Source organism: Rhinoderma darwinii, chromosome 9 (assembly GCF_050947455.1).
Source record: "Rhinoderma darwinii isolate aRhiDar2 chromosome 9, aRhiDar2.hap1, whole genome shotgun sequence".
Classification (NCBI taxonomy): domain Eukaryota; kingdom Metazoa; phylum Chordata; class Amphibia; order Anura; family Rhinodermatidae; genus Rhinoderma; species Rhinoderma darwinii.
In genome coordinates, this window is record NC_134695.1 from 47,605,521 (window position 1) to 47,626,033 (window position 20,513).

Genomic DNA, 20,513 nt, shown 5'->3' on the forward strand with positions numbered 1-20,513 from the left:
ATCATGCTTTAGTATTCCTTTGTATTGCTTTGTAGAATTGTGTATTATAGTAATAATATCTCTACCTTCAGTGGTTAAATATCAATTTTTGCTTCAGAATTTGAGTAAGAAAGTGCTCAACTTGTACATAAGAAACTTGAAAACATAAAGAATAAAACAAACATGATCAGATGTTGTATTTAATCAAAATTAACATCAATGACTTCACATATAATAAATTAGTTTTCATTAGTAATCTGAAAGATGTCAATAAATTCAAAGCAATTTACTCAAAATCACAAACAAGTCATCAGACATGATCTATTAATTTATTGTTCCATCACTGACATTTTTACAGGTAGGAACAGAACAGTCACACTCCTCTATATAGGGGTATTTATAATTTAAAGATGTTCCATCTTGGCACGCCAGGTTTATTTCTCTTTCACTGGTCTTGGTTGGTATACAGCATTTACACACCTGTTCCATTTTTTGGTTTGAAAATGAGTACCTGAACAGAAGAAACATAAAAGTGTATGAAAAAATAAAACAGAGCCCTCAATTAAAACGACGTAACGGTACTGAGTTTGTCATTTGGCACTGCTTTTAAATGACAAAACTTTTATTTGTGGCTTTAAATAGGATTGCTGGTAAATGTTTTATATTTTCCCAATTCAAAAATGTATCTAATTAAAAGGGTTTTCCCATGTTGGACATTTATACAAATCCCCATGGAACTCATTGCTGGAAACTCAAACAACTTCAGGATAGGTAGCATAAAGGGTGGTTTTAGAAGCATGAATGTGGTGTGAATGTCTTTTTTCGCTGTATTGTTTGTTGATTTTCTGTTTTAGTGCCTTACAATTGATTTCTCTAAGGCCTCATGCCCACTTCACTTTTTTTTCGTCAGGGTGCTATCCGTTGTTTTAACTGATAGCACCCTGACCCATTCATTTTAATGGGGCCATGCACACTTCTGTTGTTTTAACGAAACCGTGCGGCCGTTCCGTCAAAAGTTGGGCAGGTCCTACTCTTGCCCGTTTTTGACTAAACAGTCTCGGCCTTTTCATTGAATTTGGTCTGTGAAACAACGGACTGCACACGGAAGCTATCCGTGTGTGGCCCGTGTTTGACGGAACCGTCATAAGCGGCCGTACAACGGCCGACGGAAGTGTAACTGGCTCATCACTAGGATATGCCGCCATTGTCTGATCACTAAAATTAAGTGTCAATGGCTGTAGGATAGCCCTAAGACCCTCACTAATTGTGAATAGGTGGCCTATGTCTGTGTGGATCAAACCACTTTCGGTTAAAATCTTATTCTAAAATTGATACTATAGTGAAGTGTCCTACTGTGGTGAGGAAATTAAATTGAGACAATGGATACTGGGACAGATCAGTGCTATATAAATAATACATCTATTTTATATTATTTCTTACCCAAACCCCTGTTTATGAGACAGCTATCAAACATAACTTTTCAGTGTGACGCCCGACAAGGGCATAGCTATAGAGGGGTTCAAGGGTAATGGTCACACGAAGACCCTGGTGCCACATAAGAAGCCACCATTATTATAAAGAACAGTTGGTAGGTGTGGGAGCTGGTTACAGAATTTATATTTGCGCCCAGGAACTTCAAGTTATGCCTCTTACTAAACACTATAAATGAAAGTACTCACATGCTTGAAGACGTGCAGAACCCTTCACAAAAAGTGGCATTTACAGGTACTCGGGACGTGCAATTGTTAAAATTGATGATGACAGTATCGATGTGAATGACACATTTGACTTGTTTTTCTAGGAGAAAAAAAAAAATATAAAGTCAGTGAAAGACAGAATTAGGGCGGGTTCACACATGGCGGAATTGCACTTAAATTCCGCTGCGGACACTCCGCAGCGTTAATCCGCAGCGGAGCCGTTTCTACATTGACTTTCACTTTAATTTAGCAGTGTTCGTTTACACGATGCGTACAATTCCGCTGCGGAGCATAGGCTGCGGAGCGGAATTTGGTGTCCGCAGCATGCTCTGTCTGTTGCGGAGCAGTGGCGGACTCATGGCGGAATTTCTCCATTGACTTCAATGGAGATTCAAAGTTCCGCAATGAAGTCCGCAGCTGTCATGCACATGTCATGTGTGCTGCGGATGCGTCTTGCTTTTTTTACTTGACATTTCTTCATTCTGGCTGGACCTATGTATTTCTAGGTCTACAGCCAGACTGAGGAAGTCAATGGGGCTCCCGTAATGACGGGAGCGTTGCTAGGAGACGTCAGTAAATAGTCACTGTCCAGGGTGCTGAAAGAGTTAAGCGATCGGCAGTAACTGTTTCTGCACCCGGGACAGTGACTACCGATCCCAATATACATGTATCTGTAAAAAAACATATAAGTTCATACTTACCGAGAACTCCCTGTTTCTGTCTCCAGTCCGGCCTCCCAGGATGACGTTTCAGTGTAAGTGACGGCTGCAGCCAATCACAGGCCAAGCACAGGCTGCAGCGGTCACATGGACTGGCGCGTCATCCAGGGAGGTCGGGCTGGATGCCGAAGGAGGGACGCGTCATAAAGACAACGGGCGGTAAGTATGAATTTCTTTTACTTTCACTAGGGAAAGTGCTGTCCCTTCTCTCTATCCTGCACTGATAGGGAGAAGGGAAGCACTTTTCCCGCAGTCCGCAGCAGCTAGTCCGCATCAATTTTCTGCACATTTTGTGCAGATCCGCAGCCGTAATCCGCAACCCGGATTAGGTGCGGCATTGATGCGGACAGTTGCGGAGGAATTCCGCCATGTGTGGTCATGCCCTAACAACTTCAACAACCCATAATAGTGACATCCAGAATTTTTCCTTCACACAGACAGCTACAACCTCTTAGGCTATGTTCACACAGAGTATTTTGGGGGAGGAATATCTGCCTCAAAATTCCGTTTGGAACTTTGAGGCAGATATTCCTCTCCCTGCACGCCGATTTTCGCGGCAATTATCGCGCCGTTTTTTGCCCGCGGCCATTGAGCGCCGCGGGCATAAAACAGCGAGATATACGCTTTCTCCTGCCTCCCATTGAAGTCAATGGGAGGTCGGAGGCGGAAGCGCCCGAAGATAGGGCATGAAATCAATGGGAGGCGTTCTCGGGCCGTTTCTGCCGAGTTTTGCGACGCGGTTTCCGCGTCAAAAAACTCGGCAAAATACCCCGTGTGAACATAGCCTAACAGCGAAAGGCACATCTCTCTATGACAGTGACATCTAAAGTGTCTCCATAAGAGTGACAGCCACATCCTCCCATAACAATGACAGCCACCACGACAGTGCTCCATAACAGTGACCCCCACATTCCCCCAAGGTAGTGACCACTACAACCCTCATGATAGTGACAGCCACAACCCTCCATAAGAGTGAAAGCCACATTCCCTCATAATAGTGACAACTACAACCCCCATGACAGTGACAGCCACAACCCTCTATAACAGTGAAATTCACAGCACTGAGAGACATAATATCTTTATACAGGGACAGCCAGAGCCTTTCATAGTAGTGATATTCAAAGGCCACAATAAAAGTGACAGCCATATTACTCATGACAGTAAAGGTCAAAGCCCTTCATAAGATTAGCAGCCACATGACATATGTGTTCATGTGTAATATACTTGCTAGCTCCTAATTTTTGTGATCTGATCATACCTTGACATGTCTTGCAACATCCAGTTGAGTCTGTAGTTATCGTCCCCTGTAAATAAACAAGCAATTTTAGCAATTTTATTCATTTAAAACCCCATACTTGCATTTAAAACCTGCTATGGATTAGCAAGGTTTCCAATTTTCTAATTTAATACGTAATTTCTTTTCATATCAATAAATTCCTGAGTTGTCCTCTCTTAATATTCCATTCAGCCTCATCCTCTGTTTCAAGAGGATGTGCCAGCTCTCCGACATGTCTAATTTACCTGTATTCCTCATGAAATTACAATTCTGGAGCATCTTAACTTAGAAATCTCCATTATGCAATTCCTCTGTTAATACTCCTGGAAATGACTTAATTGACAACTAAATGTTACCATTCTCCTTGTGAACAGGATTTGTCCTTACACAGTTTGACACTGTCAGCACTGATGGGACACTGTCAGATTCCATAGGGATATGCCCCAATGACAAGGGAAATAAAATCACCCAGTGGTTAATTTATCCATACATTTCCAGGAGAAATAAAAGAAGAACGGCACAACAAAGAGTTCTAAAAAAAAGATGCTCCAGCATTGTAATTTCATGGGGTAATAAAGTATTTACTAATACAGACATGGCAGAAGAGCTGAAAGATCTTGCTTAACAGATGAGGATTTCTAACCTACTATTGGCAGCCATTGCAGTGCCATAGTGGACGTCACCCACAGTCCCGTAATAGTATCTTGTTAAACTATTACTTTTCCCTTCTTTCCCTAACTGCATGCTCTATTGACGTAGTTCTGTCAGTTTGACAGTTCTAGTATTTTAATTGTGAACCAGGGAGTTCAAGAAATGGTAAGCCTTCCATGATTGAGGCTCAGTTTAAAATGGAAGAATGGCACATACATGAATTTTTTAGATATATAAAACTAATATTTTTTTTTTATAACATGTGATTAACACCATAAGTAAACAATCTGTATTTGTAGCTGTTCAGGATTCATGAAAAACTGGACACAACTCTTTTAGGACAGAAAGAATATAACATATATACTTGAAAACAACACATTTTCTGGCTATTTACAATATTCTAAGGACTCGAGGCGGACTAAGGTTGGTCTGGTCCCTTGACCATTAAAGGTCATGGGCCCCTTAACAACCACTAGGGACATGGTCAACTTGAGTTGATTTAAAAATTTGCATTTGAGGAGTACATATTACTTAAATTCTTTTTGCATGTCCTGTAGTCAAACTTTGTGATTGCTGTAAATGACAAATAGATTTTGGGCACCTTTTGGACATGGGATACAAATCTACAGTATTCCCATGCCTTGATTGTTGGGAAAAAAAACATTAGTATTTTCGTGAAATTTAGATGATATAATATATTGTACTTATTATGATTAACACATTTCATCGATGAGACCATACCTGTTCACAGTTTGATGGATCAAATGGTGGACAAACTGTTTTTATAGTGATCACCTCAAAATCCTTTTTACAGATGTATTGGATGCATGTATCATTTGGAGGTGACCAGGTTTCTCCAGGCTGTAACAATTAATCAGACATAAATTAACAAAATGTTTTATCTTTATTGCACTTTCTATGTAAGCTACAAAGTCTAGAAGGGCAAATAGCTACACGAACAGCCATGTTTGCGTCTTTTGGTACCATAATTGAATACATAAACTTTATCCTTATTTATGGGAATCTGTAGTTTCCGCACTGGCCACTAGGGCAGTCACAGTAACTTGATATTTCCTGTTCTCTGTAGATCAATTGTTAGCTTTTCTGTATATACAGTCACAGGATGATGAGCATCATCTCATTATTAATAGATGTTGGGCAAGGTAATGACAGTTATATTGTATTTCTGGAAGCCTAGATAAGGCAGGATAGCAGCAATATACGCTACACACAGATAATGCTCTATATGCATCACCCCTGGCTTATGGCGGCAGGGGGCTGTACTCCATCACTTTCTGGATACTGTAAAGATCTACCATTTCTCTGTCAATGGTCTCCCATTCTTTTCAGCTGCCAAAAAGGGCACATACCCTGCTTTATTGACTATACAAGTAGTACAGTATGGAAGTGGCCATCTTCAATATGGCTGCTGCAGGAAAGGTCTTACAAATAAAAAATATATAGTTGCAACATTAAAAAAAGGTCAAACACATTATATATCATCTATATACTGATATATAATTAATGAAACAAAAGTTAAATACATGACACATTTTATTTAATGAAAATCTGTCACCAACTTTTAGTACCATTAACTATAGAGAGGTGTGAGGGCTTGTTTTTTGCGAGGCGAGCTGTAGTTTTTATTGGTACCACTTTTATATTACTTTTATAGAACGACCCACTACAGCAGAGAAGGCTGGGAACGAGGAGCGGGAGAGATTAGTGTAATTTTTTTTATACTAATGAATATTTTGGGGAACACAACGAAAAGGGGAGATGAAAAAAATCCTTACCTTTTTAAGCTCTCCATTAGGTCCAACACATTCTAAGAACACACATAGAATCAATGATTAGATTTTTGATTTAATGCTCATTTTGCTAATAAAGAAATATATAAAAAGTGCACAGTTTTGTGATTTTCATTAATTAATTAGTTTATTGAATCTGGCAAATAAAGTATTAAATACACACACTATGCCTGTCTTTCATCTCTAAAGGAGTGTTCCCGTTTTAGCAAGTAAGGGTTATTCATTGTATAATGAAAACTTTTTAAGATCTCCACTTGCAGTCTTTCAACAGGAACTTTCATTGTTTTCTACCGGGGATAAAAATCTGCCCTGGCCATGTGATGGACACAGAAAAAATAGATGCCTCTGTGATTTTGCAAGAAGTTGTGGGAGCATCTATAGTTTTTTGCGATTTTAAATATAATTTTACAATTCACAGAGAGACAAGGCTCCACGACAAAATTTGGTCGCTGATGAGACACGGCATTACCACAACTTGCATATAACCTCAATATTACCCTATATAGGAAAGTGTCATGGTCGACTGGTGATGTTTACAAGAATTCTGACTATGTCGGAATTCCGATAATTATCTTGCAACTTTTTCCACCATAGGTAACCAATGTGGTTGTGCTAGAGTTGCAGTAATGCAACAATTTTAGTGTGAATGGTGGGCAAGCAAACGTGGCAAATGAGGCCTAACTTAAATCCTGCAAAGGTTTTTATATTAGTATTCTGAGATATATTACTTATAATCTTAATCATTCAATTTTGATTTTCCAGTTTGAGCAAGACATTTTTCAATGTTTGGCTAACTAAAACAAGAAAGGAGGTTGTCAACTCTGCCATAGACTGCTATCTAAGAATGGAAACTTAACCGTATAAAGTTACTTACACACATGTCTTGGGTACCAGGGGTATAGTCAGCCAATTCATTTAAATAATAAAAAAAAAAAAAACTTACCACACTGTGTAACACATTTATCTTTAATTGTACCATCGAGTATTGTGTTATTGGGGCAGACACATGTGTCTCCAATAAAATTGGGATCAAGTATAGGATTCCTATTAAAAAAAACAAAAAAAACTGTCACAAATATAATAAATTGTACTTAACCAAATTAAAATACAGTGGATTACACATAAAGTAAACATATTTATTGATTGTATCGTAGTAAAAGAAGCAATGCTAAAAATAAGGAAAAAAGCTTTTAAAAAAACTTAAAGGCTATGTACACTTTTGAAAGCCATTTTTTTTAAATAAAAAGGTCAATCGGTGTGTTTTGTGCAACTTTATTAGTTTTTATTCAAAATTATTTTTACTTTTTGAGATACAGCTGCTCTGTATACTGTATACTGAGAATCTGTATCTTACACTGTATCCTGTACCTGTCAGGATTACGGAGGATACACCTGTTATTGATCACATCTAAGTTCATAACTTAGATGTGATCGATTACAGGAGGATCCTGCGTTATCCGCTGACACTGAACCTGTCAGTCCCGCGGACCTCACGGATTCAGGTCTTAGCTAATGATACAGCTGCTTTGTAAACAGAATATAGTGCAGCTGTATCTCAAAAAGTAAAAATAATTTGTAATAAAAACTAAATTAAAAGTTGCACCAAACACACTGATTGACATAATTAAATAATAATAATAATAGTAGTAATAATAATAATAATAATAATAATAATAATAATAATAAGAAGAAGAAGAAGAAGAAGAAGAATAAATCACTTTCAAAGGTGTACATAGGCACATAGCCTTTAAGTGCAATTTGCCATCAAACTCTGGACTAAAAGGGGAAAGTCAGGAAAAAATTATCTGCTGACATGTTATAGATATATGTTATAGAATCACATTGGTGGACTTTTGGGGCTCCGACCCACAGTGATATCCAGGAGCAAAAGGCTTTATCTCTAAAAAGTGCCGAACCTCTTTCATGCTGCGGTTAAATTTCAGATAGTGGAAATATATGGCACAACCTTCTAAGCACTGATTTAAACACTGTGTAGTTGAAATGTTGTGATTTCCAGTGATACAAATTTCTGAACAGTGCTGAATGGGTTTGGTGCAGTATAGTTTTGGAAAATGGTGGAACTCACATATTCCATGCCTTGGATTTTCTATGACACACACATTTACATATATAATATTGTATTGATGCAATAGTTGCATTCACATCCTAACTCTGTGTTTTTGTATGTTATGTGTGCGTTCTGGTTCCCGCTGGTTTTCCTATAGGAACAAGGGAATCATATTAAGTCTGAGGAAGGACAATGACTCTGAAAAGCTGCTATACTAATTAGAACCTTGCACATTAAACACACAATATACAAATTGTGAAGTTGACAGTGATACATGTTTTAAACTGTGGCCATTCATACCTTTCAATGCAGGTTGGCTGTTGAAGGTTGTTGCAAGGTTTATAAATTTTTGAATCAGAACAATTATAAGCTGTAAATAAAAATAGATGAATACATTAATTTGGCTTGTGATTGATTACGGACCAAATGTCCACAGCTTGATGAATCGGTTAGTAAATGTACCAAAATGTTGCGCCTTCTTTGGTCACTTTCCCAAAGGGGAACATACTGTAGAAATTCTATGTGCCACCGTACAATGCTCCATAGCTGAAGCCTGTGCTGGCCACGACAGCTGAGCGCTACTATGATGAGCTACCTGTACTTGGAGGTCAACATACTCTAAATGCCAACTACAATGAATAGCATTTAGAATATTTCCCATAAAAACTCCCTGATGATTGATAGCGGAAGATCTTTTTTTTTAAAAAAAAAATCCTTTCTAAAATCTCAAGTTTTTAATAATATAAACAACATGATATCTCATAACATCTGATGAATAAATGAACACTTACTACATACAGTATCGTTCCGCCAGTCTGTGCACTTTCCAAAAATTGTACATTGCTCTGCATAGGCTGTCACATGATCACATAAATCAGCTGGGTCACAAGAACTTGATAAACATTGCTTTAGGAATACTTCATAAGGGACAACTTGGTGACATTCATCGAAGACCCTAATGAAGACAACATTTTTTTTTTTTAAAGTTCTAAGTGTTTTATATACTGAAACTATTTAAAATGGATTTTCTTAGATACATTAACTTATGATTCTTTTAAGGAATGCTGTTTCATAACTGAACATCTTAAAGAAAATTTGTCACATACTTAAATTTAGTTTAGTTAATTAGATGTAAGTCTGTAGAACAGAAATTTTGTGTTTGCTCTTTTTTTTTAACGCGAGATCGCAGGGGTGCTGATGGCTGCAATGGCAACCGGAGGCCTAACACTACGATTACGATAGCCTCTTAGGTCCCGCCTGAAGCGGGGCCTAAAAGGCTTCCGATAGCAATGGGAAGATGGTGCGGACTCAGAAACTGAGCCCGCGTCATAAGCAGTGGGTGTCAGCTCTATGTTACGGGCTGTAGCTCCGATCGCTACCCTTAACCCCTTAGATGCAGCAATCAAAAGCAATTGCCAATAATTGGAAGCCGATTCTGCCCCACCCAGAGGCGTAGCCTATTTGGCTTGATGTCAGTGAATGACTGACAGTTCCAATACATTGCATTACATAGGTAGTGCAATGTATTAGAACAGAAATCTGACAGTTGGACCTCCCAGTGGGACTAAAAAAAAGTGTAAAAAAAAAAAGTTCTACAGATAAAAAAAATTACGTTTCAAGTAATAAAATAAAACAATCGCCCTTTTTGCATTATCAAGTCCTTTATTATTGAAAGAAAGAAATAAACCATACATATTTAGTATCACCGCGTCTGTAACGTCCTAAACTATAAAAATATTATGTTATTTATCCTGCGTGATGAACGCTGTAAAAAAAACTAAATACAAATGCCAAAATTGCTGTTTTTTGGTCACTTTGCCGTCCAAAAATTGGAATAAAAGTTGATCAAAAAGTCACATGTATCCAAAAATGGTACCTATAAAAACTATAGCTCAGCTCGCAAAAAACAAGACCTCATACAGGTCCGTCAACTAAAAAATTAAAACATTATGTTTGTCACAACATGGCGACAGAAAAAATACATTATTTTTACAAAAGTAATTTTATTGTGCAAAAAGTTGTTAAACATAAAAAAGTGCTATAAATTTGGTATCGCCGGAATAGTTCTGACACACAGAATAAAGTTAACATGTAATTTATAAAGCGTGGAAAAACCTATCCCAGAATTGCTGTTTGTTGGTCACCTTGCCTCCCAAAAAATAGGATAAAAATTAATCATAAAGACGCATGTATCCCAAAATGGTACCAATAGAACTACAGCTGGTTCCACAAAAAACATCCCTGATACCACTACGTCTATGAAAAAATAAAATAAGTTAAGACTTCCATAAGTCAGGAAAGAACAAAATATGCATTAGTGCAGGCACAAGGGGAAAGTTTCTTCTGTTTCAAGACGCGATTTATCAAGGCCCTAAAATTAGGGAACCAGTATGGGGAGGCTCAAACATATCTGCTGGAAGTTAGAGTGCACATATTATACCAGGCCCTGATGTACTCTGCCCAGCTCACATATGTTCCTACATTATAAACTGAAATACCAGTAAAACTACAAACAAAACTACTACTAAGCATAATCCGCGCTCCTAAAGCCAAATGGCACTCCCTCCCTTCTGAGCCTTATTCCTTGCCCAAACTGCAGTTTACTTCCACATATATGGCATCGCCATATCCGGGAGAACCCTTTTAACAATTTTTGGGGTGTGTTTCCAGTGGCACGAACTGGGCATAACATGTGTGCCACTAAAATGGCATATCTAGTGAAAAATTTACATTTTTACTTTGCACCATCCACAGTGCAATCATTTATGGAAAAGACCTGTGGGGTCAAAATGCTCACTACACTTAATAAATGCCTTAATTGTAGTTTCCAAAATGGGGTCACTTCTCAGGGGTTTCTTTTATAATTACACATCAGAGTCCCTGCAATTGTGAAACAATACTTTGTAAATCATCAAATCGGGCCTCAGTTTTACATGTTACTCTTTCAATGTTGAGCCCTGTTGAATGTCCAGGCAAAAGATTAGGGCCACATTCAGGGTGTTTCTCAAACTGGGATTCACAGCATAATAATTAGAGAGCTGTCTTTTTATGGTGGCACAAACTGGGCACCACATATTGGACACTGAAATGGCATATCCATGGAATAATTGCATTTTTTACTCTGCAACATCGAGTGCACACTAATTTCTGGAAAACACCTGTTTGGTTAACATGCTCACTCCCCCCCCCTAGGTGAACACCTTGAGGGGCGTAGTTCCCAAAATGAGGTGACTTCTGGGGGGTTTCCACTGCTTTGGTCCCACAGGGACCTGCAAATGCGACATGGTGCCAAGAAACCAATCCTGCAAAATCTGCACTTGAAAAGCTAAATGGCGCTCCTTCCCTTCTGAGCCCTAACCTGTGCCTAAACAGAAGTTTATTACCACATATGGGGTATTGCTGTACTAAGGAGAAATTGCTTTAGAAATGTTGGCATTCTTTTTCTCCTTTTATTTGTTGAGAAAATGAAAAGTTTTGAGCTAAAGCAACATCTTATTGGAATTGTAATAAAATCTATGAAAAACCTATGGGGTCAAAGTGCTCACCACACCCCTAGATGATTCCACAAGGGGTGTAGTTTCCCAAATGGAGTCACTTTTGGGGAATTTCCACTGTACTGATACCTCAGTGGCTTTGCAAATGCGAGATGGTGCCAAGAAACCAATCCAGCAAAATCTGTGCTCCAAAGATCAAAAGGCGCGCCTTCCCTTCAAAGTTTATGACCACATATAGGGTATTTACGTACTCTGGAGAAGTTGCTTTGCAAATGCTAGGAGATTTTTTTGCCTTTATTTGTTGAGTAAATTAATATTTTTTTTAAGCTAAAACGACGTCTTATTGAAAAAAATTAAAAAAATACATTTTCACGTCAAAATTCTAATAAAATCCATAAAACACCTGTGGGGTCAAAATGCTCACTACACCCCTAAATGAATACCTCGTGGGTTGTAGTTTTCAAAATAGGGTATTCCTTAGTTTTGCCCCCCACAAGACCTCTTCAAACCTGACATGGTACCCAAAATATAATCTAATAAATAGAAGGCCCCAAAATCCACTAGGTGCTCCTTTGCTTCTGAGGCCTGTGTTTCAGTAAATGACAAAAATATTTAATATTGATCATTTTATCACTTGCGTATTGCAAATATGAATTTTATAAATATGAATTTCATTAAAAAAAATTAGGACAATTTGTAAAATTGCATTATGGTGCCTATAAAGTGCTAAGTAGCATTTTGACAATGTGCCAGGCGTCTACTTTCCTAAAATATATGGGTATAGTAGCATAGTATGATTTTTTTATTTTTATTTGTACATGTCAAAAGCATGAATTATTCTTCCTACCAAAAGTGCAAAATGTCCAAAGACCCCTGGCAGCGAAAGTGTTTAGTAATACATTGCAACATTTCAGCATGTAGAGTCCCTACTACCACATATAATGGTATCTGGTTAGCTAATAACAGTCCAAAACAAACCAATCGATAGGGGAAAATTAGTCCTTTATAGTATGGGCCAGAACCAAGAGAAAAATGAGGAGAGTAAGAAATATAAATTAGACTGACCGTGCTGAGAACTACGTTTGAAAGGAAAAATGTAGTAAAATGTTATAACTAGTTAGCTCACAGGAATCATAAGCAACTTAAATGGATTGTATGAGATTAGAAAAACATGGCTGCTTTATTCCAGAAAGAGTGTCACCCTTGTCTATGGCCCTTGACCAGTATTGCATCACAGCTCCATTTAAATCAATGGGGATAAGCGTCAATACCAGACACTGCCTATGGACATGAGTAGTGCTGTATATGGGAGAAAGCAGCCATGTTTTCCAATCTCAAACAAACTTTTAAAGGGTATCTAAACATTTAACAAACTTCTAACATATCACTAAGTTTTGATTGGTTGGGGTCCGAGCACTGAGAGCCCCACCAATCGCTAAAACGAAGCGGCAGAAGTGCTCGTGTGAGTGCTGAGCTTCTTTGTTTCTGTTCGGCTTTTTCCGGAAAGCCGATGTAGCGGAGTATGGGCTCATAGACTTTCTATTGAGCCCATACACCGCTACAAAGATTTCCGGAAAAAGCCAAACAGAAACTAAGCGCCTCATCGCTCGCACGAGTTTGTTTGGTCATCAGTTTGCCAACTCCATTAAATACTTTTCTACAATGCCATGGTATTACCTGTATAAGCCTATACTTCTGCCAAATATAATAATGTTACTCTTCCTTTGTAGTTGTATTGCCCCTGAAACCCTCAAAACAACAGTTTATTGGAACCTGAAATTTTGAGTGAGGTTACCCTTTAAGTTGAAAAGTCAATATTTACTTTGCATGCATATGTTCACTGTTGTCATTATAATTATTATTATTACTTACTGGCTTGAAATGATGAAACATATTGAAGCAGATTCACAATATGTTGTTAAACCCGATAGAGTTACAGTGGAAGGGGAGGTTGTAACACGGTTACAATACGGTTTAGATAAATTCTCAAATTTCCAGTAAGATGCCATGACAGAACAATCTGAGATGATGTTTCCATCTGGAAGACGACAATCATCTGCCCTGTTGTTGGAACAAGTACCTTGAAAATTGGAAATGAACACCAATGAATAAAACCATAGTTTAATTATTTATTGGGTTGTATACAAAGATATTGTACAAAAGCTTGCCAGTGATTGTTTTAGAGAATCACAAAAAATACACTCGAAAAGATTAAAAATTACAAATCCTGTAATCATGATGAAACATAATCAGTTATTTCAATTTAGCGAGTAAGGCTTCGTTCGTAGTCGACGGCGGTATTGCTCCCGTCAAAACTACGGAACCCTTGCACAATGGAGACAAATGGTAAGAATTTGCACCGGATCCGTCACCATTGAAATCAATGGTGATGCAAATGGAAACCTATGGTTAATTTGACTTTAGACTAAAGTCTCTTAGTATCATAGTAATTAGGTTAAAAGGCTATGTGACAGTAAAGTTCAATCTTTTCAAGTCCTAATAGTTGAATACAGGCGAAGGCAAATCCCCTATGGTCTATTTTGCTGCATTTTTTTGGTGCCACTTTTCTTTGGCACTTTGTTTAGTTAAAAAACACAGCAACCAGATGTTACAGAAAGTCTACATGCACAGTGTTTTGTTTTGGTGGTGTTTTGGGTTTAGTGGAGTTTTTTTCCCCACTGCAGTATTCTCTTGGTGTTGCATTTTTTTCTGCTGTTTTTACCATAGGCTTCTCTATAGGACTTAAAAAATTACAGAAGAAATGCATGTACAAATTGTTTAAAAATAAAAAAGCCACCAAAAACGCTTGTAAAATAGATTCCATTAAAGATGCTTAAAATTTATGTAGCATTTTACAAGTATTTTAAAATACTAAAAAAATATTGACCCAGAAGTACTAAGTCTTGCGTTTCATACTCCAGTCTTAGTTTGAAGCTCGCAGGAGTAAGTTAGAAGCATGCCTCTTTATAAATTATTCACATTTTAGGCTGTCCATGTGTCAGAAAGGGAAATCTACAGCAGTTTTGAGCTGCCAAAGATTTCTGCTATAATGTACTCAACTTTCTGGCATAAATTCTAGGAAAATATAGTGGTCCGCGTGTGGCCTTGTCCCCTTTTACTAAGCAATGCCCCCTTTTTTCAATTTGTTACTTTTTTATGCCAGAATTCTGGTGTACAGCCATTAACAAATTCCCCCCAGTGTGAGTAAAGGAGGCATAATATTCAATTCTCCCCATGAAACAAAAAAGCCTGTTCTTCCTGACCCCACAAAGTCAATCAGATAATTTCCTTAGAATAAGACATAATATGTGTATGTGTTTTTAGAAATACACAAAAACTAGATTACTACTTCACTACAAAGAAAATAAAAAAATACACTACTTTATATTATGTATTTGCTGCTCAAGAATAGAAGAGAAAAGAAAAAAGTATGATAAAATCTACCTAAATAATATTAAATTAAAATAAAAAATATAAACTCAAATAATATTAAATAGAATATATTTTTTAATAATATTAAATAGTATATAAAAATGTATTTCACATACAATATTTATATTAAAGCATTCCATGAGTACTTCATTAGATAAAAGTTGTTCCTTTTTGTGAAGATCATAATAAAATATAAAAAAAGGAAATAAAAATTAACCAATTATAATCTTCTTAATGAAATATTAGTGACCTCCCATTGCATTAACATCAGATGACACCATTTATAATTTTTTTTGTACTAGCGTTAGGAATTCATTCCAATATTCACCAAACTTATTGATCCAAAATATACTTCTGTCATACTGTGCGTATGTTCACATGTTCAAGATTCTGTCTGAAAACCGCACTCTAAAGTGAACCTGTCACCTCTCCTCACGTGTCTGTTTCAGTAAATAATTGTATTCCCCATGAAATAACAATTCTGGAGAATCATTTCTTAGGGCTCTACGTTGGGCTGTTCCTCTGTTATTCCTCCTAAAAATTTAGTTTGGGGTGAGTCCTTACACGGGCTGACAATGGCCAATCAGTGGTGACAGAGTGAGACTGTTTAAGAACACGCCCCTTTAAAATTGTGAATGGGTTGTCAATTTATTCATAAAATTCTAGGAGGAAAAACAGCGAAATGGAAAAATACAGAGTTTCAAGAAAATATGTTCCACAATTATTATTTCATGGGAAATGCAAGTATTTACTAAAATAGACATGTCAGGAGAGGTGCCAAGTCCTCACTACCGAAAAAAAATCATTGGGGATTAATGACAAAGCTGTGGATTACAATTCCCAATGTGTTTATTCTTGGGGCGGATTTCGTGCTGGAAAACTTCAATGGAACGAATCCATTTGCAAATCCATGAGAAAAATCTTGAGCTTCAGTTTCAGGTTTTACTGAAATCCAGTATGAAATTTGCATTTATAAATCTTAACGTGATCTTAACGTGATCTTAATCTGTGAACGTACCCTTATGACTTATGTGATATTACTGCCTTAACATAAATTTTTAGTTATATGGGTCCCACAGTACCTACACAGCGGTGACACCTTAATACTATTTCCCACTGTTGTGTCCATGAAGGGGTGTAGGCCAAAACTGTAATAATATTGTGTCTACTAGACACAATTACCCATACTATTGTTCTAGCTACATAGCAGTGCCCATGTTAGGGATCTGCCAGGTACTTCATCTAGCTACACTCCTGGGATTAATCAATCCACACCTGAGGCCAGACCTGTTCGACTGACACCTTCTCCCACCAACCAGGGTGGCAGGCTCAGGAGTGGGAGAGCCTATCGCGGCCTGGTCTCTCGGAGTTAGCTCCGCCCCCTGCCCTTTATTACCTGCCCTGTGCTCTCCCTCAGTGCTTGTAATTCTTTTGGATTCCTGGCCCCACTGCTGCTTGCTCCAGCCTGCTTCTGCCGTGCTTCTGCCTTGCTGCAGTTCTGCTTGACCTGCTTTGCTTGCCCTGGCTTGCTTCTGTCTCCGTGTCCGCTCGGGTGTACTCACTTCGTCCTGGTCCTGACTGTTCGTTCGCCGCCCCGTTTCTTCGTGGCGTTCCGTGGCTACTGCCCCTTCCCTTGCGTTTTCCCTGTTTGTCTTCCTGTGCACTTAGCCAGCGTAGGGACCGCCGCCCAGTTGTACCTCGTCGCCTAGGGCGGGTCGTTGCAAGTAGGCAGGGACAGGGCGGTGGGTAGATTAGGGCTCACTTTCCCTTCACCTCCTTCCTGCCATTACAGCCCACAAAGAAGTTACTACTACTACTACTACTACTACTACTACTACTACTACTACTACCACTACCACTACTACTACTAGTACTACTACTACTACTACTACTACTACTACTACCACGACCACTACTACTACTACTAGTACTACTGCTACCACTACTACCACTACTACTACTACTGCTTCTACTACTACTACTACTACTACCACTACTACTGCTACCTCGACTACTACTACTACTACTACTACTACTACTACTACTTCTACTACTACTACTACTACTACTACTACTACTACTACTACTACTACTACTACTATCACCACTACTACTACTACTACAGTACCCAAATAATAGTGTTCACATTAAACTGTCCCCACAGTATATGTGGGGACAGTTTAATGTGAACACTATTATCTGGAACAATTCAGGATCATCATTTGCATAACTTGCTCTGAGTTCTCTAGGGTTGGTTTTGGAGGTGTAACCAGGGATGAGGTTAGAATGGAATTTACATCTGAAAATGTTGCCATGGCACATGCATGCTTCCATGGCTGTGACTCCTGTATAACATCCTTTGGTCTAGTGAGCAGAGTTATGTAAAAACATATGCAGTTTATAATTGTAAATATAGGTTTTATTCTAATTTTCAAAAAGCACCTATCTCCCCCACAAAAAAGTAATAACAATGATATAGTGTGACATACCACATAGTCCTTCTGTATTGTTGTTGAACAGGATAGGTGACAATTCTATTTCAAACAACATACCACTTAAGGAGATGTTGGCCTTAATAGTTGTTATGGTTACTACCACTTTTGTGTTATCACCGGATATTATAATATCATCCTCGGTGAAACCTGGGTAAACTTTGACTGAGTCAAATGTGACCTGCAAGGATAAGTAAAGCTTTTTAGATTCTATATTGACTATATAATAGGTCCAGCATCAATAATTAGCTCAATTCCTCTTATCGGGTTATTCCCATCACAAAAAAAGATATGCTATTCACTGTTTTTACCTGCACGGCAGCACTTCCAGACGCCAGCTGTGCAGGGAGCTGCAACACACCTCCATTTATGTTAATGGTGCCATGCTGCAGTTCCTTGCACAGCCGGTAGCCCTGGACTGCTGCTGTGCAGGGAAAAACTTAAGGCCCTTTTACACGGGCCAATGATAAGGCAAACGAGCATTCATACAAAAGCAAATGCTCGTTCATCAGCTGATCATATAGTTTATGCAGCACAAAATAATATCGTTGTCGGCAGCACATCTCCTTGTGTAAACAGGCAAATGTGCTGCCAACATGATGGAAAGGATGAGCGTTTGTAGTAACCCATACATTACATACATTGTGAAAGGAGCAAATGAGCGTCAATAAATGAGCTATTTAGTTCATCGGCGCTCAATTTTACGGCCCATATTGGCCGGTATAAAAGGACCCTTTGAAGAAGATGCGACCCTTTAATCTCAGGATGTGTGGGGCTTTCGACAGTTGGCCCCCACCGTTCACAAAGGGAAATACAATCACATTTTCTAATAATGCAATCACTTTCTGGGACTAAGCCTTTAAGAAAACCATTAAACTGACATTTCTAAAAATGTTATCTAGAAGTATATTTAGTAAATATAATGCTGTTTTCTCCCCTTTCCATGTGTCCTCTATTATTGTAAATCAGAATGGTTTCTGATATGTTATGTTAGACATAAGAAACTTATATGCACATATAACATAGTTTAAACCTTTGCTATATTTATTTAAAGGGGAATCCATTTATTGTCCAGATAAGATATTGATACACATGAAAAGAGCACATATATAAAATGTGTAATTATGAACCACCACCGATTGCTAGAGAGAAAACACTCTATAAAACACTAAATTACTCAAAAATATTCTGCCCTTTGGCTTCTGCAGCGTGATTATGTTAAAGCCCTTTTACACGGGGCTATTATTAGGCAAACGAGTGTTCTGGATCACTGCCCTGTGTTGCCTTGTGCTCGTTCATCAGCTGATTTTATTGTTTATGCTGCAAGAAATATTATCGTTTTCGGCAGCACATCTACCTGTGTAAACAAGGAAACGTGCTGCTGATGTATGAGGATGAGCGATCGTAGTAACATACCAATGTAAGTAAGTGTATCTTGACTCTGAAGATCCATTGAAAAAGTTGTTAAAGTTTTTTGACACTGTGTATTTAATGCGTTAAAACTCAAGATAAAGACGGCTACATCTGTAGCTCCTTGTGAAAGGTTCAAACGAGTGCCGGGACGGTTGATTGGTGCTTATTCACATGGCCCATGTGGGCCATGTAAGAGGACAATTACAATACAATGCAAGCTGCTTGATGCTGTTCTGCTCTCATTCTGACAGAAAGCTCTGATGGCTTTAGTGTGTAGCCCTTCTCTGACCTCTCCTGAACGCTAATCTAAACTCAAAACGGAAAAAAAATAAGATAAATCTACACTTAATAGGGTTTAAAGTGTAACTAAACCTTCAACAAACTTCTGACACGTCATAGTGACATGTCAGAAGTTTTGATCGGTGGGGTCCGAGCACTGAGACCCCCACCAATCGCTAGAACAAAGCGACAGAAGCGCTCGTGTGAGCGCTGAGCCGCTTAGTTTCTGATCGGCTTTTTTCGGAAGGGTGGGGGTTTCACCCCGATCAAAATTTTTGACATGTCAGTATGACATGTCAGAAGTTTGTTGACAGTTTAGTTACCCTTTAAACTTGGATTCGCCTTCAGTAGAGGTCAGAGAGGGGCTACAGATCGAGCTCTCAGAGAAATGTCGCGCAGCTTGCATTGTAGTATATATACAGGCATGCTGCAGAAGCCAAAGGGGAGAAAATGTATAATTAAAACCAATTAAAAAACAGTTTTTATTACAAGTAGATGGTATTATGTGGTATTATGTGATAGCATCTGTGTGTAGAGCATTTCAGGGGTTCATAGACACAGCAATAGTGCAGATAGTAACAGTAATAGTGTTTAAATTGTTTAAATAAACCTTAGTCAAAAATAAAGTAAGATTACATTTATCCATTCAGAAGGTAACCGACCATAGCCTACAGTATATGGAACTGTGTGTGTGTGTGTGTGTGTGTGTGTGTGTGTGTGTGTGTGTGTGTGTGTGTGTGTATGTGTGTGTGACAAAGGGTCCTGAAGCAACAGGAACAATCAGCTTAAGAGGTGGAAGGGTCAAATTTGGCCAAACTTTTTTTTGTGTTTTTTTTTTGGAGGAAAGGATAGTGGCAAGATAAGGTTTTTTTACTCAAGAAAAACTTGTGTGCTGTGTGTTACTAAGCTAATACTATAAGGCTGGGTTCACACGACCTATTTTCAGGCGTAAACGAGGCGTATTATGCCTCGATTTACGCCTGAAAATAGGGCTACAATACGTCGGCAAACATCTGCCCATTCATTTGAATGGGTTTGCCGACGTATTGTGCAGACGACCTGTCATTTACGCGTCGTCGTTTGACAGCTGTCAAACGACGACGCGTAAATTGACTGCCTCGGCAAAAGAAGTGCAGGGCACTTCTTTGCAACGTAATTTGAGCCGTTCTTCATTGAACTCAATGAAGAGCAGCTCAAGATTT

General features: G+C 38.3%; 1 protein-coding gene across 1 annotated transcript; it reads right to left on the reverse strand.

Moving 5' to 3' along the window:
- Positions 1 to 303: 303 nt before the first annotated feature.
- LOC142660176 (intestinal mucin-like protein) lies at positions 304 to 19,072 on the reverse strand. Its single transcript, XM_075836757.1, has 12 exons — positions 19,036 to 19,072; positions 17,931 to 18,043; positions 17,617 to 17,800; positions 13,568 to 13,775; positions 8,993 to 9,156; positions 8,502 to 8,571; positions 7,077 to 7,177; positions 6,119 to 6,150; positions 5,064 to 5,183; positions 3,654 to 3,699; positions 1,659 to 1,776; positions 304 to 490 (listed from the first exon to the last, which is right to left on the reverse strand). Exons 1-12 carry the CDS (start codon positions 19,070 to 19,072, stop codon positions 304 to 306), a joined length of 1,380 nt encoding a protein of 459 aa, XP_075692872.1.
- Positions 19,073 to 20,513: the final 1,441 nt, after the last annotated feature.